At 49.3% G+C, this 26,993-nt stretch overlaps 1 protein-coding gene across 1 annotated transcript in view; it reads right to left on the bottom strand.

The window, feature by feature from the left end:
- Window positions 1–3,737: 3,737 nt before the first annotated feature.
- Window positions 3,738–26,993, bottom strand: part of MAP3K1 (mitogen-activated protein kinase kinase kinase 1) — a 36,443-nt gene continuing 13,187 nt past the window's right edge. The window contains exons 2-20 of the mRNA XM_044276692.1: window positions 25,941–26,091; window positions 25,241–25,438; window positions 24,939–25,139; window positions 23,628–23,744; window positions 21,683–21,831; window positions 20,806–20,927; window positions 17,439–17,520; window positions 17,162–17,351; window positions 16,252–16,536; window positions 16,041–16,162; window positions 15,860–15,951; window positions 15,126–15,315; window positions 13,567–14,833; window positions 8,797–8,949; window positions 7,466–7,628; window positions 7,257–7,388; window positions 7,005–7,147; window positions 6,793–6,924; window positions 3,738–6,638 (exon numbers count right to left, since the gene is read on the bottom strand). Of these exons, the coding sequence (XP_044132627.1) occupies window positions 6,489–6,638; window positions 6,793–6,924; window positions 7,005–7,147; window positions 7,257–7,388; window positions 7,466–7,628; window positions 8,797–8,949; window positions 13,567–14,833; window positions 15,126–15,315; window positions 15,860–15,951; window positions 16,041–16,162; window positions 16,252–16,536; window positions 17,162–17,351; window positions 17,439–17,520; window positions 20,806–20,927; window positions 21,683–21,831; window positions 23,628–23,744; window positions 24,939–25,139; window positions 25,241–25,438; window positions 25,941–26,091 (4,039 nt within the window). The 3' untranslated portion in view covers window positions 3,738–6,488. The remainder of the gene's footprint in view (window positions 6,639–6,792; window positions 6,925–7,004; window positions 7,148–7,256; window positions 7,389–7,465; window positions 7,629–8,796; window positions 8,950–13,566; window positions 14,834–15,125; window positions 15,316–15,859; window positions 15,952–16,040; window positions 16,163–16,251; window positions 16,537–17,161; window positions 17,352–17,438; window positions 17,521–20,805; window positions 20,928–21,682; window positions 21,832–23,627; window positions 23,745–24,938; window positions 25,140–25,240; window positions 25,439–25,940; window positions 26,092–26,993) is intronic.

Below are 26,993 nucleotides of genomic sequence, written 5' to 3'. Positions count from 1 at the left end.
GCCAGCAATGCACAGGTAAGATCATATGAGTGCGGGACAATAGTCCCACGGGTGGCTCGATGTGCACAGCATCATTTTAATCTACACTGCCTGGCCCCCAAAAAAAGGTCACACACTAATATTTCGTTGGACCGCCTTTAGCTTTGATTACGGCACGCATTCGCTGTGGCATTGTTTCGATAAGCTTCTGCAATGTCACAAGATTTATTTCCATCCAGCGTTGCATAAATTTTTCACCAAGATCTTGCATTGATGATGGTAGAGTCTGACCGCTGCACAAAGCCTTCTCCAGCACATCCCAAAGATCCTCAATGGGGTTAAGGTCTGGACTCTGTGGTGGCCAATCCATGTGTGACAATGATGTCTCATGCTCCCTGAACCACTCTTTCACAATTTGAGCCCGATGAATCCTGGCATTGTCATCTTGGAATATGCCATCAGGAAAGAACAAATCCACTGATGGAATAACCTGGTCATTCAGTATGTTCAGGTAATCAGCTGACCTCATTCTTGGAGCATATACTGTTGCTGAACCTAGACCTGACCACCTGCAGCAACCCCAGATCATAGCACTGCCCCCACAGGCTGGTACAGGAGGCACTGGGCATGATGGGGGCATCACTTCATCTGCCTCTCTTCTTACCCTGATGCGCCCATCACTCTGGAACAGGGTAAATCTGGACTCATCAGACCACATCACCTTCTTCCATTGCTCCAGAGTCCAATCTTTATGCTCCCTAGCAAATTGAAGCCTTTTTTCTGGTTTGCCTCACTGATTAGTGGTTTTCTTACGGCTACACAGCTGTTCAGTCCCAATCCATTGAGTTCTCTTCGCATCGTGCGTGTGGAAATGCTCTTACTTTCACTATTAAACATAGCCCTGAGTTCTACTGTTGTTTTTCTTCGATTTGATTTCACCAAACATTTAAAGGGGTTGTCCAAGTTATATTTATTGATGACCTATCCTCAGGATAGGTCATCAATATCAGATCGGCGAGGGTCCGACACCCGGCCCCCGGCCCCCCCCCCCCCCCCCCCGACAATCAGCTGTTTACCTTCTAGCCGTTGCATCTGCAGTGGTGAGCAGGTGTAATTACACTCAAGCTTTCCTATTGAAATGAATGGGACGGCTTGGGAGTAATTACACCTGCTCACCGCTGCAGATGCAACGGCTAGAAGGTAAACAGTGAAGAGGAGGCAGCGCCGACACCACGCACACCTTCTCTTCAAACAGTTGATCGGAGGGGGTGCCGGGTTTCGGACCCTTGCCGATCTGATATTGATGACCTATCCTGAGGATAGGTCATCAATAAATATAACTTGGACAACCCCTTTAAGTGATCGCTGATCACAATCATTCAGGATTTTTTCCCGCCACATTTCTTCCTCGAATACGATGGGTCCTCACGATCCTTCCAGTTTTTAATGCATTGGACAGTTCTTAACCCAATTTTAGTAGTTTCTGCAATCTCCTTAGATGTTTTCTCTGCTTGATGCATGCCAATGATTTGACCCTTCTCAAACAGACAAACATCTTTTCCACGACCACGAGATGTGTCTTTCAACATGGTTGTTTAAGAAATGAGAAGCAGCTCATCGCACCAGTCGGGGTTAAATAACTTGTTGGCAGCTGAAAGATAATCGCCCGGCAGTAATTATCCAATAGGAGGCTCTGAACTATCTGCTTAGTTAAATCCGGTGGCAACTTTTTTTTTTTTTGGACAGGCAGTGTATGATGCTGTGTACTCCCGTCTTCCGCACGATCAATGCCGCTCCAGGACACATGGCCCGCTCACGGACCGCATTCCTCGGAGGGCATATGGTCGTGTGCAAGGTCCGTTACTCGGTTACACCGTGTCAGGAATTTTTTTCCTTGTTGTATTATCTTTTCTGTCCAAAACAGTAATTTCACACATTAGCGATGCTAGTATTTTGCACATAAACGCCAATATTTATGCCATAAAGCAGATCACTGTCTGATCCCATTATGGTCCATGGGGATTGGCAGCGCACAGCCGTACTACAGTGAACACCAGTAATCTTCCTCTGACAGAACAGCGCGCCATTGTGTATGCTCCATAATGATGTTTTAAGTTACGCAAATGAGCCTGTAGGAGCAACGGGGGCGTTCCCATTGCACCTAGTGGCTCTGCTCTCTCTGCAACTGCTGCGCCCTCTGCACTTTGATTAGCAGGACCAGGTGTGATCACATTTACACTGCCGGGTCCTTCAATGAAAGGGCAGAGGGCGTGGCCGTTGCAGAGAGAGCAGAGCCTCTAGGTGTAACGGTAACGCCCCCGTTGCTCCTAGAGGCTCATTTGCATATACTAAAACATCATTTTTCTCAGCAACGCGGGCACATAGGAACATGGGACCAACACAGAAGCCTTCAGCTGCCGAGCGCACATGTAACGGGTCAGCCAGAGTCATAGGTACAAAACTGCTGACAGATGCCCTTTAAGAACAGTCTTCAATGTAAGGCCTCATGCACACGACCGTAGTGTCCCGTGTCCGTTGCTCCGTTTTCCGTGATTTTCAATGGTCCGTGGAAAACTCTGCTAATGCACCGTTTGTCATCCGCGTCCGTGATCCGTGTTTCCAGTCCGTGAAAAAAATATGACCTGTCCTATTTTTTTCACGGACAACGGTTCGCGGACCCATTCAAGTCAATGGGTCCGTAAAAAAACACGGAGGCACACAAGATTGTCATCCGCATACGCGTCCGTTTTTTCCTATCATTTGCATAGCAAACTTGACTTCGATTTTTTATTTTTTTTTCCTTCATGTCTGGAGATCCTCCAAAAATAAAGGAAGACACACGGAAACCAAAACGGACACGGAACAACGGAACCTCTTTTTGCGGACCGTGAAAAAATACTGTCGTGTGCATGAGGCCCAAAGAAGAACAGGGAGTCCTGGAAGTGATGATGTGGCCTCCAAGATGCTTAGGACAAGCTCCCTGCAAACTGTGGGCAATGCACCTACAAGAGCTGATACTGAAGGAAAAAACTTAGCATTTCAAATTGATAAACATTTCCACACCTGCCTTAAACTTTTGCACAGTACTTATATATATATTTTTGAAAACTAGTCTTAGTGGAGACCCAGGTTTATGTCTGCGGCTACTTTCACATCTAAGTTATTGCTGTCCAGTTTTGAGATCTGGCATGGGATCTCAAAACCCCAGCAAAACGCATCCATTCAGATCGGATCCGGTTGTATTGTATCAAAAACGAAGAAACCAGATCCAGCACTAAAACCACTAAGTCAATGGGCGCTGGATCCGCTTTTTTCATGTAAAAAAATAAAACTAAAAAACACGGATCAGGCACCATTGACTTAGGCCTCATGCACACGACTGTTTTGGTCTGCATCCGAGCCGAGCTTGTAAGCGCTGGTAACAAACAGGACCGGACTGTGCGTCGGGACCGGAATCCATCTCCCGCGCCTCATCAGGACATTTACCAGTCAGATGTGACAATATCCGCCAGCATCAGACGTGCAGCCACAAAGTGCAATTTTTACAAAATGTTACAAAGTTGCACGAAGGCACTGATAAAACTAAAGAGCGGGGCGGCATCTCCACCACGTGTCAGGGCTCAGTCGTGAACACCCCCTGGCAGTGGAAGGGTTAATCCCGCACATGCAATAATCATCCGTGTAGAAAATCAAGCAGCAATTTCTTCAAAACTTTTATTTACTCTAAAAGACCAAAAAAAAAAAAAAAAAAAAAAAAAAAACAAACACCAGAAATCCATACAAATAATGCTATAAAATCACATCACGGGTTGAAAAAAAAAAACACCTTTAATAATTAAAATATTTCGATATATTTTAAAATAAACATTGGATACATCGAAGCCAAATTTATTCTTCACCCCGAGATTTCGGCAACTTTTTTTTAAAAATTTTTTTATTTATTTTTTGCTTGCACAGTTAAGGTGCTAAGAGAAAAAGTTTTTTTTATATTTTTTTAGCCCTTGAGCCCTGGAAGTCTTAGGAATCATACAGCAAATATCATCTCGTGAAAAAAAAAAAAAAATAGTAAAAAAAAAAAAAAAACTTTGGTAGAAGAAAAATCTATAGGAACCTGAGGTAGTAGAGACTGAAATCACAGGAAGCAGGCGGCGTTATGTACAGGAGTACCAGGTAACGTGAAGACGCGCTCAGGCGCCATTCTCAGTCCAGCTTTGATTACACCAGTGGGGGGGGGGGGGGGGGGGGGGGAGAGCGCGAGGAGCAGAGATCTACAGGGTAATACTGATTGAGCCATTGTGCGGGGAGGGGGAGGGGCAGCGGCGACACATCCGTCAGTCTTCCAGTACATTGGAAAGAGTGCAATACATACAAATATATATACAGAGAGAGTCAAGTACGAGCGGCAGAGCTACGAGACTTCACAGTGAGGAACAGTCACTTTAACTCTTTGGAATTTGCTTGTCTGTCGCACGAAAAGGAATGTCCGATGTCGTGAAATTCACATTGACGCCGTCTCAGCGCGCCCTCGGCGGAGGCAGCTGTGACGTACAGTAGCTTATCGCGAGCGGATCCTGAGTTACGGAATAACTGGATTCTTTTTCATTGTGCAACAACCTCACCTGGCTTCCAAGGAGTTAAAAAAATTAAATAAAAAAAAAAAAAAAAAAAAAGTCATTGGATAGATCGGAACGATGAGCGCCAACGCCCCCCGCTGGTTTCCAACGGCAGTACGCAGGAGTGGAGCTGTGTACATCCCTCTATCTCAGGGGTCCGCAACCGCCAACCGGCACCTCCAGGTGTTGTGAAACTACATCTCCCATCAGCTGTTCTCTAAACTCCCACACAAGTGGAAGGAGCATGCTGGGAGTTGTAGTTTCACAACAGCTGGGGTGCCGAAGGTTGCTCATCCCTGCCGCTTTAGATGTGACAGACGCCCCCCCCCACCCAGAAACACAGGTGGCAGGGGGAGAGGGAGACAAGCTGCCGCAGGTAACGTCTGGCACCTTTTGCAGTGTGTGAAGAAAAAACGGTTCCCATAAAGTAGCGCCCCCCCCCCCTTCACAGGTCATGTCTGGTATTGCAGCTCAGCTCCATTCACGTGAACAAAACTGCAATACCGCACACAACCTGCGGACAGGGGCGGCGCTGTATTCATAAGAAGTCGTCTTTCCAACCCTGGCTAATACCAGTCACTGGATTACGATCCTCGTGTATCACAGAAGGAAACCAGCAGCAAGTTGGCCAATTAAAAACAGAAAAAAATAAAAATTAAATAAAATAAAAAAAGATCATAGTCAAGTCACAAACATTTGGATTTGGTTCGAGATGGATCCGTCGTCCATATTACTAGAATCAGCGGACACAAGGATATGAAGTTAACCCCGTCCTAACTAAGATGCAAGGAATAAGATGCGCACTAAAGGTTCCCTGTCAGCGGAGCAACCTGGAAACTAAGCCGAGCGTCACACAGAACCACCACCCCCATCGTCTCCCAGACAGATCCTTCTGTAACCGGTCCTGTACATGTGGCGCCATGTAAATCGAACACTGGTCAGGCAGCAAGGAAGTCCTTAAAACTCAGCAGCCAATCTGAATGAGATGAGCTGCAGGGTAAAGCATGGGGAAGGGGCAGAGAAGCAGCCTGCGTCAGGAGACCTATTCCAGGCCGTGCTGGTCTCTGTGAAGACCAAATAATCACGACGATCGTCGAGATCACCAATACCCTGTTTAGGGTACATGGAGGTCAGGTCAGGGGCGGGGCCAGTATGAGCGATGGCCGCCGTGGCACAGTTTCGATCCCTGGGGGTTCGAGCTGATCACAGCGGTTAGAGAAGCCGGAGCAGTGGCGATCAAATGATCGCCGTGCTGGCTTCATCAAATGGGGCGGAGCCAATGTCAATTGGGTGAGCTGCAGGGTAAAGCATGGGGGATACCAATTTGCTTATCAGGCCACAAGTGGAGCGCCATGATAAGAACCTGAGGTTCCGCACGACCCAATTCAGCTTTATTGTTTCCAGGTTACTCTTCCGACAGGGAAATAAATTTGCAACAGAAAAATGAAAAATAAAAATAAAAAATAAAATTTCTGTCCCAACAAACACATGAAATGACAATTACCTTATGATATAAAAACGTATCAAACATGAAAGGAGGGAGTGAGCAGGTTGTCGGGTGTTGTACAGTGTATTTACACATTGCATTCTCGCTATGGCCGCATCTCGCGGGGGTCGCCCCTGCACCGCGGTCACGCCCATCTAACGCGCCATTGATTTTATAATTTTTTTAAGTTTTTTTGCAATTTTCAGAAAATAAATAGAGGGGAAAGAAGAGAAGAAAACCTCGACTCTGAAGCGACAGGCGAAACCCCTAAACGCGGGGCCGCAGCTCCGGAGGCACGGAGCGGCTACACAACACACGGGTATTGTCTGTGGCAGGGGGCGGGGCAGTATATCGGGAGCCCCTCCCCCGCTATCAGTAGCATGTTTTAAGACATCCGTCTCTCGGCTTTTCTACCACTTGGTCCTGAAGACCGGGTGTTTCAGTAGCTCTCGGGATGGGGGTCGGTCCTGAGGCTGAAGTTCCAGGCAGCGGAGGGTCACATCCCGTAAACCGGGCGAGAGATGAGCCGGGATGGTGGGGGCGGTTGTCGCACTCGCGATCTGTAAACACACAAAAAGGTCACCAGGGGAGGTCAACGAGCAGAAGCGGCATCTGGTCTTCTATCACTCCAGCTCAGCTGTGGCCTGAAAATGCTCCACCCCTCCACCATGCTTTATACTGCATCTACACCTGTTCCAAAGCAGAATGTCCTACCTTGAAGATGAGGGCGAGGTGGTTGGAGTGCTTCTCCGCGTTCCAAGGAGGTTTGGCGCAGGACATTTCTATGATGCTGCAGCCGACGCTCCAGACGTCACAGCTCCGCCCGTACTGCTGACCCCTCAGCACCTGGGAAAAACAGCGACATTGTGAAACGCGTGGCGCCGATCTCGCGTCCAGACCGCAGCGCACCGACGTCTCTACCATACCTCTGGTGCCATGAATGCAATCGTCCCCAGCAGCTGCCCCTGAAATTCGCCAGCGCCAGTGCCCTTCGAGGCCAGTCTGGCGGCTGCTCCAAAATCAGCGATGCGCAGCCGCTGTCCAGTGCTGTCGATCAGTAGGTTGGCACCTGTAGAAGGCAAAGCAGAGGGTAGATTAATACAGAAGGCCATGCAATGTATTATTACTGCGCATGGCTGCGATCGGTGACTACAGCCCCCATCATCCCTGCACTTCACCTTTAATGTCTCTGTGGATGATCTGATTCTCGTGCAGATACGCCAGGCCCCGCAGAAGCTGCTCCGTGTAGTTGATGACCACGGATTCCTTGAAGGCGCCATATTTACTCAGCAGATGAGCGACAGAACCACCTGAAAAATGAACAGAGGATGAAGGGAACGCCCGCAGATCAATACATCCCGGAGGAAGGGGCGCTGACCGCCGTTACCTGCCATCCACTCCACAAAGAGGTTGTAGTTGTTCTTCTCACAGGTGGCCCCCATCATCCGTATGATATTGGGGTGAGAGAGGTGGTTCATCATGCGGATCTCCTCACGCAGCGCCTCCACCACTTCTCCCTGCTCGGTGGACGTATTCCTGACGTAGGTTACCTGGCGGGCGGCAGACGAAACAGATTACAAGGTGAAGCCGCCATGTTTTCAATATACCATACTAGTAGGCTAGTGTGCTCCTAACAGACCATGTAAACATGTCCATACCCCTGACCGGGCACAGCGCTGTGCCGGACCCCAGAACACAACCCTCTATGTACAGGCACAGCGCTGTACCGGACCCCAGAACACAACCCTCTATGTACAGACACAGCGCTGTACCGGACCCCAGAACACAACCCTCTATGTGCAGGCACAACGCTGTACCGGACCCCAGAACACAACCCTCTATGTACAGGCACAACGCTGTACCAAACCCCAGAACACCACCCTCTATGTACAGGCACAGCGCTGTACCGGACCCCAGAACACAACCCTCTATGTACGGGCACAGCGCTGTACCGGACCCCAGAACACAACCCTCTATGTACAGGCACAGCGCTGTACCGGACCCCAGAACACAACCCTCTATGTACAGACACAGCGCTGTACCGGACCCCAGAACACAACCCTCTATGTACAGGCACAGCGCTGTACCGGACCCCAGAACACAACCCTCTATGTACAGGCACAGCGCTGTACCAGACCCCAGAACACAACCCTCTATGTACGGGCACAGCGCTGTACCGGACCCCAGAACACAACCCTCTATATACGGGCACAGCGCTGTACCGGACCCCAGAACACAACCCTCTATGTACGGGCACAGCGCTGTACCGGAGCCCAGAACACAACCCTCTATGTACAGGCACAGCGCTGTACCGGACCCCAGAACACAACCCTCTATGTGCAGGCACAGCGCTGTACCGGACCCCGGAACACAACCCTCTATGTGCGGGCACAACGCTGTACCAGACCCCAGAACACAAGCCTCTATGTACGGGCACAACGCTGTACCAGAACCCAGAACACAACCCTCTATGTACGGGCACAACGCTGTACCAGAACCCAGAACACAACCCTCTATGTACAGGCACAGATCAGCCGGGCACACCGCTATACCCAGCCCCAGAGTACAACCCTCTATGTACAGGCACACATCTGCCAAGCACAGCAATGTACGATACCCCAGGAACATGCCCCTTTACGTATAGGTATAACCCTGCTGGGGACAGCGCTGTACCAAACCCCATAACACAACCCGCTATGTACGGGCACCATCTCTCACCTGTTTTACAGCCATTAGGGTGCCCGTCCCCACATCCTGAGCCTGGTAGCAGGAGGAGAACGCCCCCAGTCCGATCTGCTGGCCCTTCAGCCACTCCGCCTCTTCCCGATAGTGGTTCTTTGCTTTGGTATGCCCGGGCAACGTCTCTGGAGTCTGTCAGGAGAACGTCACAGCGTAAGACTCTGATCACATTCAAATTGACAATTCTGTCAGATCTGCTGGGAGTAGTAGTACTGGATGCTAAAAACAAAGGCTGTGTAATGGACGGCGCTGTAAGACAATGTGGCCCTTCGGGCACCAGATGGATTAGCCACACCAGCTTATTTTTGGGGCTGCAATGTGAGGGACAACATGGCCGCCATCACAGCTCCCATATGCCGTCAGCTAGCTTTTGGCCTAGTTATACCCACGTCTAAGGGAGGTAGGAAACCTGAATGACAACCCCTGTGAGCGCTGCAGAAGTAGCCATATTGGTTGTCACAGGTTTCATTCTGCAGGTAGGGAGCGCTGTATTAACCTCTTCCTGACAGCTGCTGTACATGGATGGTGGATGTCTGTGATTGGCGATAACACCGATCACAGACATTTAACCCCTCAGGTGAGTTCACCGCATCTGAGGGGCTTCCCCAAGAGATTGCGCTCCCAGGGCCTGAACACTTCCTACATGCAGTGATCAGGGGAGCCATTCATTGTTTTCTATAGCCTGGGTCTCTCTGAAGAAACACATGCTATTACAGCTGTAGTTCTTATAATGGCCAGCAGGTGTCAGGACTCCATGGGAACACAGCGAATTCATCATTCATTGCAATGTAAGGTATGAGTAATCAGAAAACTGCATATTAAAGCCCTCTAGGGGGCTTAAAGAAAAAAGTTAAAAAAAATAAGTTTAAAGAATAGACAAAAAAAATTCTAATCACTCCCTACCCTCATAATAAAAATAAACATAATAGGAATTGCCGCATCTCAAAATGACCACACTATGCCGTAAACAGTGCCCAAAAAACACCCACTGCACTTTCCTCTAGTCGGAGTCAGTGCGGCACCTATGGGTGACTTATCTTGCTCTACATCAGGGGTGCACAACCTTTTTTGGTCTGAGGGTCACATTGCTCCATCAAAAGGGGCCACAAAAAAGAATAAAAAACGCCGATCTGCGCTCGTTTACATCGGCCTGATGCAAAGTGACTGGGGAGGAATGATCACTAGCAGTCATTCTTCCCACTGGTCCCTCATTATCGGCAGCACATTCCTGATTACACAGGGAGACGTGCTGACGATTATCGTACATATTTCATCCTGATAAAATATGCAAATCAGACGACAAACGAGCGATTGCTCATTTATCGGCTGATTACACCGCCAGATACCAGGAATGAGCGTATCTATGGAGACTTGTTCCCAGTAGTTGCCCCGAATATCGTCCAGTGTAATAAGGCTTAAAGGGATTTGCCAGTAAAAGCTCCTGCAGCTTGGCCCCTAAAACCGAAGATTCGTACACCTGCTGCCCGCCGCTCCGCACTGTTTCCATCTGGCTGGCTGCAGACACGGTCACATGTTCCTCTCCAGCCAATGACTGTCTTCAGCAGTGATGTGGCCACACGCAGCGTTTCACCTCTGAAGCCAGTCATTGGCTGGAGCAGAGCATGTGATCGTGTCCACAGCCAGCCAGATGTAAACAGCGCAGGGACCGGAAGATGGAGACAGCGGGGGCGGGAATATAACGCTTCGGTTTCAGGGGCCATGCTGTGGGAACTTGCTAAAAAAAATATAATTCTTACCGGAAAAACCCTCTTAAGTGGCGACATTTCCCTTCCTTCCTGCCTCTTAATCATAAATCAGCGCCTTCCTTCACGGCAGCGGACGGCGCCTCCGGCCCCCCAGTTACAGGCGCCACGTAATAACCAGTAAGCCCTTTCCCTTACTAGCGGGGAGCGCGCTCACTGACCACAACCAGACACTTTTTGTGATTTAGCGCATGTGGTGGTTCAAACAGTTGCAACTTTTTTGAATACCAGAATAATTTTTGCAAACTTTTTTTACGCGACACATAGGGCTTGAGAATACATTTTTTTAAGTTTTATTTGGGGGGGGGGGGGGGGGGGGGGACTGTAGAAAACCTTTTCAAAACGCCATTTTTTTCGAGCTACTAATATGCAAACTGACACCAAAATAAATTATTATTAGCTCCCTATTTTGTGTCAGTAGTTTTGTTATATAATATGTATAGTTTTTGGTTTGTGTGTTTTTTTTTCTTTTATGTATTTTATTATTCATTTTTTACCTTTTTTAACTTTGTTTTTATGTTGGAACTTTTTATTGAATCGTACAATATATAAACATTCCATCTACTTTCGGCACTGTTAAAGCAAATGACATTATATAATATGTAGGACATATTCCAGGACGTCTGCTACTTTGTCTCTGATCCTGAAACCGCTATGGTCGCTATATCTGACGCCCCCGTTTATAGACCTCCAGGGGACGTCTGTCTCTTCCATTCAATACCCGACGGCCGTCGTTAAAAGGTCTCGAAACGTAAGGTAAAACTCATACCCACAATGAAGTTAAAAACATATAAGAAACAAAGATAATAAAACTGTAAATAAAGGGAAAACTGAAAGACATGGGAGAAGGAGGGTGATGCCGGCCATATAAACCTGCCATCTCAGATTGCCCGGCCTCTAAGGGATTACTGAGAGGATCAAGTCCCCAAATGCGGTGGACTCTACAAAAGTCTTCCAGGGTTGCCATATGGCATCGTATTCCTCTAAACGGTTGTCAGTTTGTGCTATGATCGCCTCCATCCGCATAATACTGTGCAATTCCTCCACTGACTTCACAATGGGGGGGGGGGATCATTGCTGATTTCCGATGACGGGGATAACCCGTCTGCCCGCAGCAAAATGCCTTTCTTAATTGTAGCTACGGAGCCCGGGACCAACGAGGGGCTGTTGACACCTCTTCCCAGAATAAGCTGCATGAAGGTAAATGCATACGTTCAGGATTTATGTGTGGATTTTACTCTCCGAATTGAAGTGAATGGAGAAAATCCGGTCGGTAAAAATGAAATAAAATTGACACGCTACGGGTTTTAAAATCTGCGGAGGCCGTCTCGCCATTACATGAACTTAACAATACCTTGTAGACGGACAATACACTGTGTACACAGCAAAGGGGCGAGACACCAGCTGGTCAAATTCTGCTAGGGAACGAGGTCTCAGGGAAAGTACTTTTAATAAATGCACTTGGTTGCTGGTCTTCTAACCAGGATAACCCCTCCCCTGAGGAACTGCCTGTCAGCTTATCACAAGGAAGGACCATGCTACCCACCGTGTACTTTAACATGATTTTTTACATATTTCTGCTAGATACAAAGACCTTTGGAGGACACGGACAGGATTTTTTTTTATTTTGAACTTTTTCCATTTTACTTTTATGTTATTATTTTATTTTTTGTTATAATTGCTTTATTACTTTTTTAATTTTATTTTTAATACATTTTTGCCACATAATTTCTTTTATTATTTTTTTAATATATTTTTGCCACATAATAATGTCCCCAAAGAGGTCTTTAAGAGACCTCTGGGAGACTGACTTTTTTTTTTTGCACTCCTTTTTTTTAGGCTACTTTCACACTAGCGTTCCTGCTGGATCCGGCAGGGTTCAGCAAAAACGCTTCCGTTACCGATAATACAACCGCCTGCATCTGGTATGAACGGATCCGGTTGTATTATCCTTAAAGACGGATCAGTCATGAACTCAATTGAAAGTCAATAGGGGGACGGATCAGTTTTCTATTGTGTCAGAGAAAAAGGGTTTCGTCCCCATCGACTTGCATTGTGGGTCATGCCGGATCCGTCTTGCTCCGCATCCCAGGACGCAAAGCAAAATACAACATGTTGCAGTTTTCTCTCCGGTCTGGGAATGCAACTAAACAGAACGGAATACATTTTGGAGCGCTCCGTTCTGTTCAGTTTTGTCCCCGTTGACAGTGAATAGGGAAAAAACATAGGCGTTTTTTTTCCGGTATTGAGCCCCTATGACGGATCTCAATACCAGAAAACTAAAACGCTAGTGTGAAAGTAGCCTTATTATTTTTTATATTCTTTTGCATTTTATTATATTTTTTATTTTGTTATTGTGTTTTTTTTTTGCACAGTAACTGAAACATCCAAAGGAGCCCCAATTACAGGGGAAACCAGCCTCCTGTGGGGGCTTTGAAAAGCAGAGCTGATGAGGTTCTACTGACTGCAGCTCTGCGCTCCCTGCCCCCGAGACACCCGGCGATCACGTGCTCAAACTACATAGCACTCACCCATTTGAGAAGGCAGAATCCCTGATCTGTCACCTGACAGTCGGGGACCCGACCAGCTCCTGTAATCCGGCACTATGCGGCGCCCCAGGCAGAAACACAATCAGCTATGTTTCTGTCCCTCAGGACGGGGGCAGGAACTCTTGGCTTTGCGGACCCCCGGTTGTGCACCCCTGCTCTATGGTACACGGCAGCACAGGTCGGAGCTTTACATTTGAAGCACACACCAACAAATTTAACCTCAGAGTCCAAACGTCCCCCTCCCAATGTAATGTCAGCACACACATCAGACCCTGAAGATACCACTGGTGATGGTCTGTGAGGTCCGACCTCCACTAGTTAAAAAGGTCACCACATTGGCGTCATGTGGAGGTCTGAAGCTCACAGGCTTTGGGCCATAAAAGGGAGGGGGTGACTTAACTTGTGGACCCACTGCCGCCAGAATGGAGTGAACTTACATCCTGCTGGATGATGATGATGTCCTCCCCGTTCTCCACCTGCAGCTGGGGCACGACTGGCAGAGCATCCTGAGAAGCGGACATGGCCAGCACAATGGCCAGCGCCTCCTCCTCCTCGGCCTCCATTTTCTCTTTGCACTTCTGATTATGGCTGACATCCTCCTTGTAGGTGTTATCGACCTCGGCCCGCTCAGGTGACAGCACCGCGACCTCAGACTTGAAGGTGACTGTGCCGTCACAGGCCGGCATGGACGCTTCCAATAAGTCTTCCATGCTGGAGTTGAGCTCGGTGTTAGCATCCAGGCGGCTCTTCTCCTCCACGGGGGTGAACACAGTGTCGTCACTAGGTATAACAGCATTGGTACTACTACCACCACTATTGTCACAGTGGGAAACATTTAGTTCCAGAGTCATATTGCCTTTCGGAGATTCTCCCGCTTTGCCCATGTCCTCGGGCGTGGGCCGGGAGGGTTTTGGCCTGTGTATCTGGTGAGATGGTAAAGGTCTCGCTTGGGTGAAGACGGGGGAGAGTTTTTCGTGTTCTTTCCCCCCTGAGTGGTTCTTCTGTATCTGAAGAGAAAATTTCCTCAGAGTCTGAGGGGAAGCGGAGGAAAGTTTACAGGGGGCAAAAGCTTGAGGTTTGGGCTTGGCGACGTCAGAGACAGGGCCAGCTGTCCCAGACGGGATGGAAGAAGGGGAAGGCAAGGTCTGGAACAAGGAATGGGGCTGAGAGGAGGAAGGAGAGTTCAAGCACTGACTGAGCGGTCTGCGTTTTGTCTGGATGGCAGGCTTTGGTTGTTCGGTTGGTGCCGTGGACACCGGAAGTCCCAAGGACATCGCTTCTAGCGCCTCGTTCAAGTCCACTGGGCCGGAAGCTGCTTTGGAGACGCCTAGGTCCTTCCCTGATAGCTGCATAGTATGTTCCGGGGAATTACTTTGGGAGGTTACAGGGGAGTTTGCCGGGGCAGGCGGCTGCACGAAAGCTTCCCTGCGATTCTCGAAAGTTTGCGAGTCCGCCAGGCCCTGCTGAATGACCTCCACAATGTCCATTTCTTCAGCGATGGCCATTAACCGCCTCCGCATGCGGCTGTAATGGGTGGAGCTCGTGGCGCTTAACATGTCCAGCAGCTTGACGTACACATGGGGGACTCGCGCCACCATCCGAGCGGCGCTCAGGAACACCCGGCGCGACAGCTTTCCGACCATTGAGTGCGAATTGTCAATGGACTGCAATGCGAAATTCAGCAAGGACAGCAGGTTCCTGTACCTGGAAGAGAAAGAACTCGTCAGGAATACAAAGGGGGGGGGGTCAGAACTAGGGTTGCCCACCCAAAAATCTGCACATCTACCCACTACCTGTGCAAGTGTATAGTCTATGCAACAGCATGACGTGATGCATCCAGAGCAAGACCGGGATGCTGGGAGCTACCAGACCCCCAACGTAAAATCCCAACCGGGGGCCCCTGCCATCTAATGTGGCAGAGCGGCGTCTGGGTCCGATTGCTGCTGCTACCTCTGGAATAAACCAGTTCATTTTGCATATGACCCCCCCCCCATACCTCTCGACTGTGGTGTCGGCTTGTACAACGTCCCCACTGATTATGTGGGGGTAAAATTCAGCAGGAAATTCCAGCAGCAGCCGGTCGATGAGACATAGGCGGCCCAGTAGTGCTTGCCAGTTGTTCAACTCCGGCTGGGTGGCCAGGATACAGTTTAGGACGTACTCCACACCCCCGATGCCGATGGAACCTAATAAGAGACAGCGAATTACAGCTCAGATCATACATGTACGCTGCATAAAACGCACCTTCAGACCTGAATATTTAATTACTGCACTTAAAAAGGAAAATGACCCCCATTGTTTTTGGGGATCATCACCAGGGGTGCACTCGCAATGAGGCCAGGTTGAGGCAACTGCCTCAGGCGGTCAAAACTGGAGACAAGTGCGGGCGGTGACAGCGCCTTGGGAAACGAGCGCCTCCATTGTGGAAGTGCTCATCTCTCTATGGTCAACTGTATCACAGTATGCCTTTAACAGTAGGGCGGGGGAGGGGGGGCACAGTTTCAATTTCCGCCTCGGGCAGCAGAAAGGCTAGGTGCACCCCTGATCATCAGCTACTTCTTTGTGACTTGAACAGCAAAAATTTGTCATGACATGGAAACCGTCAGCAAGCAGGGAACAGGCCCTGCAGCTCGGGACATTAACACATGAAAAACAAACAGGGTTTCGTCTATCCGCCACGTGTTAAAAATGCATGGGAGTCACATTTCTGAGCAGAGAGGCGTCACTGACCAGATTTGAGGATCTCTCGTCCCACCGCCAGCTCCCCCGCCTGTCCTTTGCATAGTTCCAGCAGCGTGGACACGGACAGCTGACTTGTACGGCTGATGGGAGACAACAAGAAGGGGTGTAAATTTGTGACGCCCGCCATCGCTCCCCGACAGCCATGCTAGAGCCGCTTGGTCTACGTCACCTGTTGGCGTCCGCGCACTTGACCAGAATGGTCTCCACCACAGGGTTGAGAAGTCGCTGCAGCTTTTTGCGCTCGGCCGTCGTGTGGCAGGGGGTGTACACCAACATGGCCCGCAGGGTTTTCTAGACGGTAAAGTCCCGGTTAGGGAGGTGCACAATGTAAAAGTAAAAAACACAGACAAGAAGAGTCGGGGGGGGGGGGAGAAACTTACTAAAGCAGCGACGTAGACTTTGTAGACGGGGTCTCCGCACACCATGGACAGCACGCTGCAGCACGCCTCCACCACCACGTCCCCTGAGATACTGGACTGAGATGAACCGCTGGCAGCGTGGGGCGCCGTGCCGCCAGAGGAGCCGCCAGTGCCGGACGTTCCAGTGCTTTCACCATTAGCCAACAGCAGGGCCCCACTGACGTCATGTGACAGGCGCCTCAGCGCCATTTCTCGGATATTCCAGTTTCGGGAGAACAAACACCCGACCAGCTCCATCCCAAAAACCTAAAGAAAAAAATTAATGAATAAACAAACTAACAATTACGTGTCTGTGTTACCATGGTAACAGACTACAAGCAAATCCTGTAGTCATACTCTCTATCACATCTTACCAACACAGGCGTAGTAGGTAAGGGGTAGATGGAAGCAAGAAACACAAGACTGTTTGAGCCCGTTACCATGGAGACGCACCGCTCTGCATGGAAGCTGACTGCAACATTGCTTATTTATTTTGGGGGGGTATTTTCTCTCTAAAGCGGCTGTGCCCAGTTAATCCACAGAAAAGTGAGCGTATAACTAGTTGATTACGGGGGAGGGGGTCCAAACCGAATGGAATGGTTCCCGCCCCCCGGTCTGATGGAGCAGTAGGTCAAGCATGCACTCTGCCAATCCATTCATTCTCTATAGATGGCAGAGTCCAGAGCTTCGCCATCTCTGCCGCTCGTGGAGCAACGTGGTGCATGCCCGACCTGCTGCTCCATCAGAACAGGGAAACGGGGTCCACTCCCAGGATCGGTGGGGGCCCTAGAAGTCTGAACCCCCCCATCAATCAGCTATCCTGTGGACAGGAGATAATATACACTTGGCACGACCCCTTTAAGGCAGAGCTCTGGAGGGAGGATCAGGATACCTGAATCCATGGCTCGGCCATGCTTTTGTAAGAGGAAGGGATCTGCTGGACCCCATAATTAGTCAGGTTAAGGTTGGGATCCTGGGACCTTCTTTGGGATCCAGCTGTGGGCGTCTGCGGCTCGAGGGGCGTCTGCTCCTGGGCGGCGTGGAGGGTGGGAGGAGAATCCACAGGGCCCGGCAAGTCATGACTGCAAACAGAAAAGCACAACCATCACCCACGATGCCGATATCCCAGTCTGGATACGGCCCGGTCAGGCCACGAAGTGACGACAGACCTGTGGAAGTCTTGAGATCTCCATTTTGAGCGGCAGAGGGGGCAGATGAGCGGTTCCCGGTTCCTCCGGCATTCCTCAGCCCCTAAAGCAGAGACGAGAACGGCATAAGAAGGAAGCGCACAGCAGCGACCCAAGCATTTACAATGCTGGACAAGACCTTCAAAGATTTTTAGATGCAGCCCATCTGACATTATGCAACTGCACCGATTGCCTCCAACACATTTCTCCCGAACAGACTCTCGGACTACAATTTCATCAGATTGTGCAGATATACGTGTCCACCAGATGGCGCTGTCTGCACAGTTTTATACATTTTCTGATCGGCTGATTGAATTCCTATGTTTTGCACCCCACACACCCGGGTGACTCTTCATGCCCACTTCTGCCATGTTACTAGCATGGGAGGATATACATGAAGCATTCCTCAGTAACGCCCCCACTGCATTCATGGATCAATGATCTATACAATACTGCTGATGTGAACAAGGACCGACAGGCAATGATTAGAGCTGACGATCTTAATAATCGTGGGAACACTCCATATATATATCCGTTTCATTAATGGAGACAACTTGACCTTAAAGAGGACCTCTCCCCGCTACGGACATGCCCGTTTTAATCGGTTCATGCATCCCCAGGTAATAATTCTGGAGCATCTATACTTATGGCTCTATGTTGTGCCAGTCCTTTATTATTCCTGCTAGAAATTCTGAATGGATTGTTAGTCTGCAGTAAGGGTACAGAGGGGAGGTACCTGCACAGACTCACTATCTAATCAGTGGTGCCATTTTCAGGCTGTGCAGGTACAACCCCAACTGGCTACCTCTAGTAGAAATAATAAAGGAATGGCACAACATAGAGACATAGAATAGAGGCTCCAGAATCGTTATTACATGGGGGATGCATGAAGCTATTATACGTCAGGAGAGGGGAGAGGTCCTCCTTAAAGGGAATGGTCCACTGTGAAATAACAGGTCCGATACTATTATAGCTTTATAGCAGTCAGAACGTTTCTGATACAGAGCTCCAAATCCTCTGCACTGCCAGATTTACATGCTAACCTACCTGCAGCTGTCTCTAGGGGGAGCTCACTGTATAATGTATTATTGGACTAGATGTACACATATGCAGTAATCTCCTGAGCGCCCTCTAGTGGTGGCTGTATATATCTGTATGCAGTAATTTCCTGAGCTCCCTCTAGTGGTGGCTGTATATATCTGTATGCAGTAATCTCCTGAGCTCCCTCTAGTGGTGGCTGTATATATCTGTATGCAGTAATCTCCTGAGCTCCCTCTAGTGGTGGCTGTATATATCTGTATGCAGTAATCTCCTGAGCTCCCTCTAGTGGTGGCTGTATATATCTGTATGCAGTAATCTCCTGAGCTCCCTCTAGTGGTGGCTGTATATATCTGTATGCAGTAATCTCCTGAGCTCCCTCTAGTGGTGGCTGTATATATCTGTATGCAGTAATCTCCTGAGCTCCCTCTAGTGGTGGCTGTATATATCTGTATGCAGTAATCTCCTGAGCTCCCTCTAGTGGTGGCTGTATATATCTGTATGTAGTAATCTCTTGAGCTCCCTCTAGTGGTGGCTGTATATATCTGTATGCAGTAATCTCTTGAGCTCCCTCTAGTGGTGGCTGTATATATCTGTATGCAGTAATCTCCTGAGCTCCCTCTAGTGGTGGCTGTATATATCTGTATGCAGTAATCTCCTGAGCTCCCTCTAGTGGTGGCTGTATATATCTGTATGTAGTAATCTCTTGAGCTCCCTCTAGTGGTGGCTGTATATATCTGTATGTAGTAATCTCTTGAGCTCCCTCTAGTGGTGGCTGTATATATCTGTATGCAGTAATCTCTTGAGCTCCCTCTAGTGGTGGCTGTATATATCTGTATGCAGTAATCTCCTGAGCTCCCTCTAGTGGTGGCTGTATATATCTGTATGCAGTAATCTCCTGAGCTCCCTCTAGTGGTGGCTATATATATCTGTATGCAGTAATCTCCTGAGCTCCCTCTAGGGCTGGCTGTATATATCTGTATGCAGTAATCTCCTGAGCTCCCTCTAGTGGTGGCTGTATATATCTGTATGTAGTAATCTCTTGAGCTCCCTCTAGTGGTGGCTGTATATATCTGTATGTAGTAATCTCCTGAGCTCCCTCTAGTGGTGGCTGTATATATCTGTATGCAGTAATCTCCTGAGCTCCCTCTAGTGGTGGCTATATATATCTGTATGCAGTAATCTCCTGAGCTCCCTCTAGGGCTGGCTGTATATATCTGTATGCAGTAATCTCCTGAGCTCCCTCTAGTGGTGGCTGTATATATCTGTATGCAGTAATCTCCTGAGCTCCCTCTAGTGGTGGCTGTATATATCTGTATGCAGTAATCTCCTGAGCTCCCTCTAGTGGTGGCTGTATATATCTGTATGTAGTAATCTCCTGAGCTCCCTCTAGTGGTGGCTGTATATATCTGTATGTAGTAATCTCTTGAGCTCCCTCTAGTGGTGGCTGTATATATCTGTATGTAATAAGCTCCTGAGCTCCCTTTAGTGGTGGCTGTATAAAGCTCTATGCAGTAATCTCCTGAGCTCCCTCTAGTGGTGGCTGTATATATCTGTATGTAGTAATCTCCTGAGCTCCCTCTAGTGGTGGCTGTATATATCTGTATGTAGTAATCTCCTGAGCTCCCTCTAGTGGTGGCTGTATATATCTGTATGCAGTAATCTCCTGAGCTTCCTCTAGTGCAGTGTTTCCCAACCAGTGTGCCTCCAGCTGTTGCAAAACTACAACTCCCAGCATGCCCGCACAGCCAAAGGCTGGAGGCACACTGGTTGGGAAACACTGCTCTAGTGGTGGCTGTATATATCTGTATGCAGTAATCTCCTGAGCTCCCTCTATTGGTGTCTGCAGGTAGCAGAATTTTAGAAGATTTGGAGCTCGGCATCTGAAAAAGTGAGCCCGCAATAAAGATACAAGAAATTACTCTGCGCAGATTTCTGGACCTAAAAATGTTAACCGATGATTACTTTCCATGGGGTTGTCTCATCTAGCAGTTACTAGGTCGAGGCGAGACACAGTCCTGACCACCAGCCATCCAAGAAAGAGCAGAGTGCTCCAGTGCTCGCCGTTTCCGTAGCTCTAATGCACCACAATGGAAGCCTACTGACACAGTCCGCGTCTCATCTTAGTAACGGCGATATGAGACAACTCCTTTAGGGTCTAGTGGCCATTAAGCAAAATGTTCTCATGGTGAAGCAGGTGCTGCAACCGATAAACACACAGTGCCACTCCCTTTCCTGCCACCGGGGGGTGCCCTTGGTGCGGACTGGTGTATGTGTCTTGTAGTGTCATGCACAGGAGCGGGTGACGTACAGATGGACATGCAGTGGTGGTGCAGCTTGTTTCTGCAGCCTTCTTCACATACAGTCAGGCTCTCCTCGTCCAGCATGCCCAGCAAGCAGATCGGACACATCTGTTCATCTTCATCTTTTATGCTGCCAAGAAAATAGACAATGGACTTTGAGCAACGAGAAGGGTCGAACCGGCGGCAGAGCACAAAAATCAGGGTGACCTCCCCTTCCCATTAAAATGAGGGGTTCCACTTCTCACATTCCTGGGAAAACGCTTTAACACTTTTCCTTCTATTTGTAGAGGGGACTCTCTGTACAATCTTATTTTGTGTCTGTCTTTAGGCAGTCCTATGTGTCTCCATGGTAACAGACTACAAGCAAGCCCCTGTGTAGTCTGAGACCGCCCTTCCTCTGTCTCATGCTTCTTGCTCACCAGATCTTTGCTGCCAGGGGCTGACAGAGTGCAAAACGTGACTACTCAGGGTTTGCTTGTAGTCCGTTACCATGGAGATGCATCGGTCTGCACAGGGACTGTATACTCTGAAGAGTTATTTCATTCTTCAAAATGGATTGAAATGCCGAGACACTGATGGACTGAAGAGACGTGGCTGCCCCAATCTTGTGCTAATTGGATTTACTACAAGGGACTCTCCTCCTCCACGTAAACCTGCAAACAAAAATGGCCGACACCTAAGACTTGTGACTTCTGGAGATGACGGATCTTCACTGCAGTTGCTTTAGAAAAGTCAAAAAAAAAGGAGAAAATTGATTTGAGGAGAAAAAAAAAAGTGGACGCCCCCCTTTTAGGCAGAATTTACGAAGATGGCAATCTTTATAACTGTGTGGTCAGACATAACTAATCGATCATAGGCAGAGGATGGCGCAGCGGCGGTACAAACCTGGTATCTGAGCTAGATGTGGAGGTGGGGGATGAGGATGATGTATGAGAGTTTGACATGCGTGACACAAACTTCTGGATGGTGTTACGAGATGGAGCTTTGATCCTTGAGCTACGTCTACTGTGATATTTCTGGAACAAACTTTCAACCTAACGAAAAAGAAATATACGTGAAGAAAAACAAAACTGCGCGCAGATGGACAGAGACCGCAGCAAGGAGAAGATGTGCCGGAAAAGAAATAAAAATAAAAGAATGCAGCCGGGGTGGAAGAGAGCAGAGGATGTAGCAGAGCTGGAGAAGCAAGACTAGGCTGAAGGGACGGCTTTGTCTGCCTTCGAGGACAACTATTTTCATTACGTGTCCTACAGCTCCTGCGCAGTCTATGTGTCTCCATGGTAACAGACAACAAACAAGCCCCGTGTAGTCGGATCGCCAGCCAAGTACGAGATTCACACAACAGCGAAAAACGGCCGCGTGATAGATGTACTTCCCATTAACTCCATGCTCCCCATTATGCGAGGAGGTAGCTATAGGGGTTTCTGTTAGCGTGAAGCATATGGCGTTATTAATTCGGACCTCCCTGTGCCTCACATTAATAGTAAGTGACACCATCATTAACCCCATGTTGCCCATTATATGAGGTACATGACGGAGTTGGGGGGAAAAAAATAAATAAATCGCAATCTGGAGGCTGGGGTAGGAAAACTGGAGTAACTTTTCTAGACAAAAGTATTTAAAGGGGTCCTCTCACTTCTGCAAATGGCATTTATCATGTGGAGAAAGTGAATACAAAGGCACTGACTAATGTATTTGTGATTCTTGACCACCCTCTTATCCGGCAGCGGTGGTCGTGCTTGCACACTATAGGAAAATGCTTCGGCCTCTTTGGTGGCCAGGACAGGACCGCAGGAGTGGACGTAGACCGATGCTTCTTTTCCTGTGGTCTGCAAGCACGACCACCGCTGCTGGAGTGCAGGGGGGGGGGTAACCATGGAAACGAGCAGTGCATAAATGGGATGGGAAAACGAATCCAGCCAGCAAAGGAGGCAATATGGACAGTCACAATACATTAGTAAGTGCCTTGCATTCACCTCCTCTACATGATAAATGCTACTTGCTGAAGTGAGAGGACCCCTTTAAAAGGAAGAGACATTTATCAGACAACCTGTGACATTTGATGAATGAGGCATAAAGTTCTCCAACACAGACTCACGCAAAACTGACTTCAGATATTCCCCTCATGATACATTCCCTCCTATGTGTTTGCGGTTACCATGGAGACACACGGGTCTGCATAGGAGCTGTAGGCACAAAACGATTCCTTTTTCAACTGGGACGATTTAAAAAAAGGTAAGCATTGCCTTTAAAAGGGGGGGGGGGGGCTCAACCTGCGGCCCTCCAGCTGTTGCAAAACTACAACTCCCATCATGCCCTGCAGTAGACCGATAGCTGTAGGCTGTCCTGGGAGTTGTAGTTTTGCAACAGCTGGAGGGGTGCTAGTTGGGCATCCCTGCCCTTCAGGACGTGATCACAAGGATAGGCTACCACGGCTTGTGGCCCTTTGTGGTGTGGGCAGAGAAACGCCTTGTCCTGTTATTTCAGCGGGTCATTGGGGAATACAGAGGGTGTCCCCCCACCGATCAGAACAGGAATACCACAGGTAATATGCTTACGTTTCTATAATAACTGTGCCATGTTCCATCCAACCCCATATCTATGGAAGAGTATCTCAGAAATACAGCGCACCATATGGCGGCACACGGGCTCTGCAGATACACCGCACACTGCGCCCCATGTCACCGCCTCTATACGCTTTGGTTTACGTATCCTCTTACAGTCCACATCCTGCGAGGAATTACACATGGAGGTTCCCTTCCTACAGGGCTCTGGAAGAGGGGACCCAATAATCGCCGCTATAATACAAGGAAGCGGACAATCTGCATACTTCAAAATTCTTCAAGGTTTTCCTCCACAGCATCGTATCCGAAGGCTCCAGCTGAAAGACGCGTAGCATGACGAAGAGGAGGTGGATGCAGAAGGTGCCTCTGCCGCAGCTGCAGGTCTGCAAGAGAGCAAAGCGCCAATTAGACTGGCATCCGAAAGCACAAGCGGGAGCAGCACTGCAAGACCTACTACCACAGCTCTGCTATTCTGTGCACTGCTCTGCCAGTAACCCCTGAACGCAGCACATGCAATGGTCCCAGGTCGTCCATGTTGTAATGGATCACACGCCACCCATTACGAGGAAGACTCCGCTGTTTAACACTATATGAATCTGCTAGAGCTGGGGGCCCGTAAAACGCCAGCGCTCTGCTGAACACGACCTGACTTGTCATACAAGAATTAACGGGAGGAGGATTTGGCAGCAGACAGCCCCAGGTCCTTGTTCGAGGTGAGTAATCAGGAGCGTCTACCTGCAGCGGCCCTGCGGGGCCATCTCTCTGTTTACACACATTCGCCTTCCCACGACGCCATGTAGCGCATTATTGTTTCAGAAAAGGAAGCCTGAAACCGACGACTTTCCCAAGGGAGAAAAACGAGATGCCCCCTGCAGGGCACCGCCCCTCTCGGGCGTCTCGTCGGCCTGTATTGTGAAACGGCTTACATTAGTGTCTGGCAGAACGCAGCAAGGAATGGCGTTCACGTTCTACGTCTCTGCAACAGATTTCCAAGACAAGGGCGAGACTAAGCCGCTGTCAGACTGCCATAAGAGCGCCGGTTTTGAGTGCTTGCTAATGCACCTACACAGGATGGGGGAGGGACGCTAGGTATCTCAGCCATGTGGCGGTATTAGTCTATAAGCAGTCCGCCTACCCCGTCTATCAGTCCACCATTACTCGGTCTTGTAGAAATACACTGTCTGCCTAGTATAAGGGCTCATGCACATGACTATGTATTTTGCGGTCCGCAAATTATACGGATGATGTCCATGTGATATCCGTATTGCATCCGTTTTTTTTTTTGCCGGATCCATTGTAACAATGCCTTACCCTTGTCCGCAAAACGGATAAAAATAGGACATGTTCTATTTTTTGGCGGAATGGACATGTGATCATACGGAAACGGAATGCACATGGAGTCATTTACGCTTTTTTGCAGCCCCACTGAAATGATATGGTTCCACATACGAACGCAAAACAGAATGGACATGGACAAAAAAAAAAAATATGTAAATATACATTCGTCTGCATGGGCCCTAAAGCTGATGGGGACCAGTACACGAATCCCCGTATCTGGCACCAATGATTTTACAAACCTGAGGCCCGATGAAGACGCGGTACTTGTTATCCGGGCTGTCGCCTCCGATTAGAAACGAGTTGGGTCCTATCTGCTGGAGAAGATACAGCCGAGCTCGCATTACTTTGTTGACGCGGCGACTGGTTTCCTCGGGACTGTAGGGCGAGAACCCATCAGGCGAAGGAGCCCTCCTGGGCGGCGTGACGCGGCCGCTCTGAAACTGGGGAGGGAAATAAGAAGATGAATGAATGCGGCCGTGTAAAATGGCGCTGGACGTAGCTGCGGATGTAGATGGCAGACGCAATGTCTGGAGAGACTTACCGGGACCGGAGACACTCCTCTCCTCCGCAATCCTGGAGACTCTGGCTTGGACTTGGAAGAACTGGAAGAGCTGCTGCTGGGAGACGGACTGCGCCGTCCCTTTACCGTGTGTACGGCCCCGTTCACCGTTCCCTCCACAGAGGAGTCCGATCTGATCGCGTCCGAGCCGTCTGCTTTCACTGGAATTGGTTTCACGATCTGCATCACGAAGAGAAAAAATTATTAACAGTCGAAAACTACTACGGACCACATAATGTGCTGCTTCTCTACAGCCAGGATCGGGAGACATGATCATGGTGGTCTGCTCCTTCATTTAGGTCCCCACATGTCGCCCTAAAAGACACGATCGAGGGGGGCAATCAGCCATGAGACGCACAAAGAATCCCAGGACTGCCAGTACAATATGCTGGTGTTGGGGCACATGACTGTGCCATGAGGGGGCAGTGTATGGCTTATGTCTATACGTGGCACCTGAGGGGTTAAACAGCTGGGATCAGAGTTGTCTGCAACTCTCACCTCAGCCTGTGCCGCACATATAAAGGGGTTAATCTCTTGACGTGAATTAGCAACCCAAGTGTCTGAATGATGGGGGTGATCACTTTTTAGCACAGACCTAAGCACCGCTGCAGACCACCGGCCCTGTGCCCCCGTGATGGGCCAGTCACTGACAACATAAGGGGGCCAGAAAGTGCGGACTTACCACGGGGCCTCGCCTGCTCCTCCTCTCCAGCCACTCGTGCTTCCAGGCTGGCATACACGTTGCCTTGAGCTTCTCCCTGATCATGCGCTCCTCCGGGCGGTCCTCCATTTTCGGCAGCCCCCTAAGCGTTTCTTTATTCTCCATGTCACGGCTGCAGGAAGACATAGAAAGAGGAGAAGAGACCTTTAGAGCGGCGTCCGTCCAGCGCGTCCCGTTCTACCTCCGTTCCGCCACATTACAATTACTGGCAGATTATTCCGACTGGCTGGACCGCAGGCACGTATGCAGCACTCGGGAACAGTTGCTTGTTTGCTTTTTAGAGCAGAAATGCTGCGGGGCACTGGAGAGGCCGGGAAGTCGCCGAGATCGAGCGCCGACTGAATCAATAACCCCTGACAAGTACACAGATGCGGATGATCCTGTGCGGGGGAAGCAGAGACTTGGCAAAACCTTCCTGAAACCCATTATCCAAACCCGTCCCGCATGCATGAGGAGGACCGGGATATAACCAGATCCTGCTGGGCCGAGAGCCACGAGGGAGGACACCGCTCATACTGCGCCAACAGCCTTACTGCCCAGCTATCATGAGGTCGGAAGCTCAAAGCCCCCCAACCTTGTGATAGCTGGGGGGGGTCTTAGCAGTCCAAAACTGGTCACACATCCGCATTAACTATGCATTCACATAGGGGACCCCCAATCTCATGATAATGGAGGTCTCCGCAGACAAACAGTGAATGAAGAGCTGGCAATTCATGCACACTACAACTCCATTCACACAGGAGACCCCCAATCGCTTGACTATGTGGGAAGGGGGGGGGTCCTAGCAGTGTATGGAGCGGTGATCACCCATGCATACTACCGCTCCATTTCACACAGGGGACCCCAGATTTCATGACTGTCAGTGAATGCTACATACACACAGCGGACTTTGGGACCCCCCCCCCCCCAGATCTCTTGATTGTTAGGGGTCTCGGACTGTGAATGGAGCAATGGTCTTACACCCACACTACCTCTCCATTGACACAGGGGACCCCCCCCATTTCATGACTCATG

Source organism: Bufo gargarizans, chromosome 1, assembly GCF_014858855.1.
Source record: "Bufo gargarizans isolate SCDJY-AF-19 chromosome 1, ASM1485885v1, whole genome shotgun sequence".
Lineage (NCBI taxonomy): Eukaryota > Metazoa > Chordata > Amphibia > Anura > Bufonidae > Bufo > Bufo gargarizans.
The sequence above is the reverse complement of the archived record's forward strand: the minus strand, read 5'-3'. Positions and strand labels throughout refer to the sequence as shown.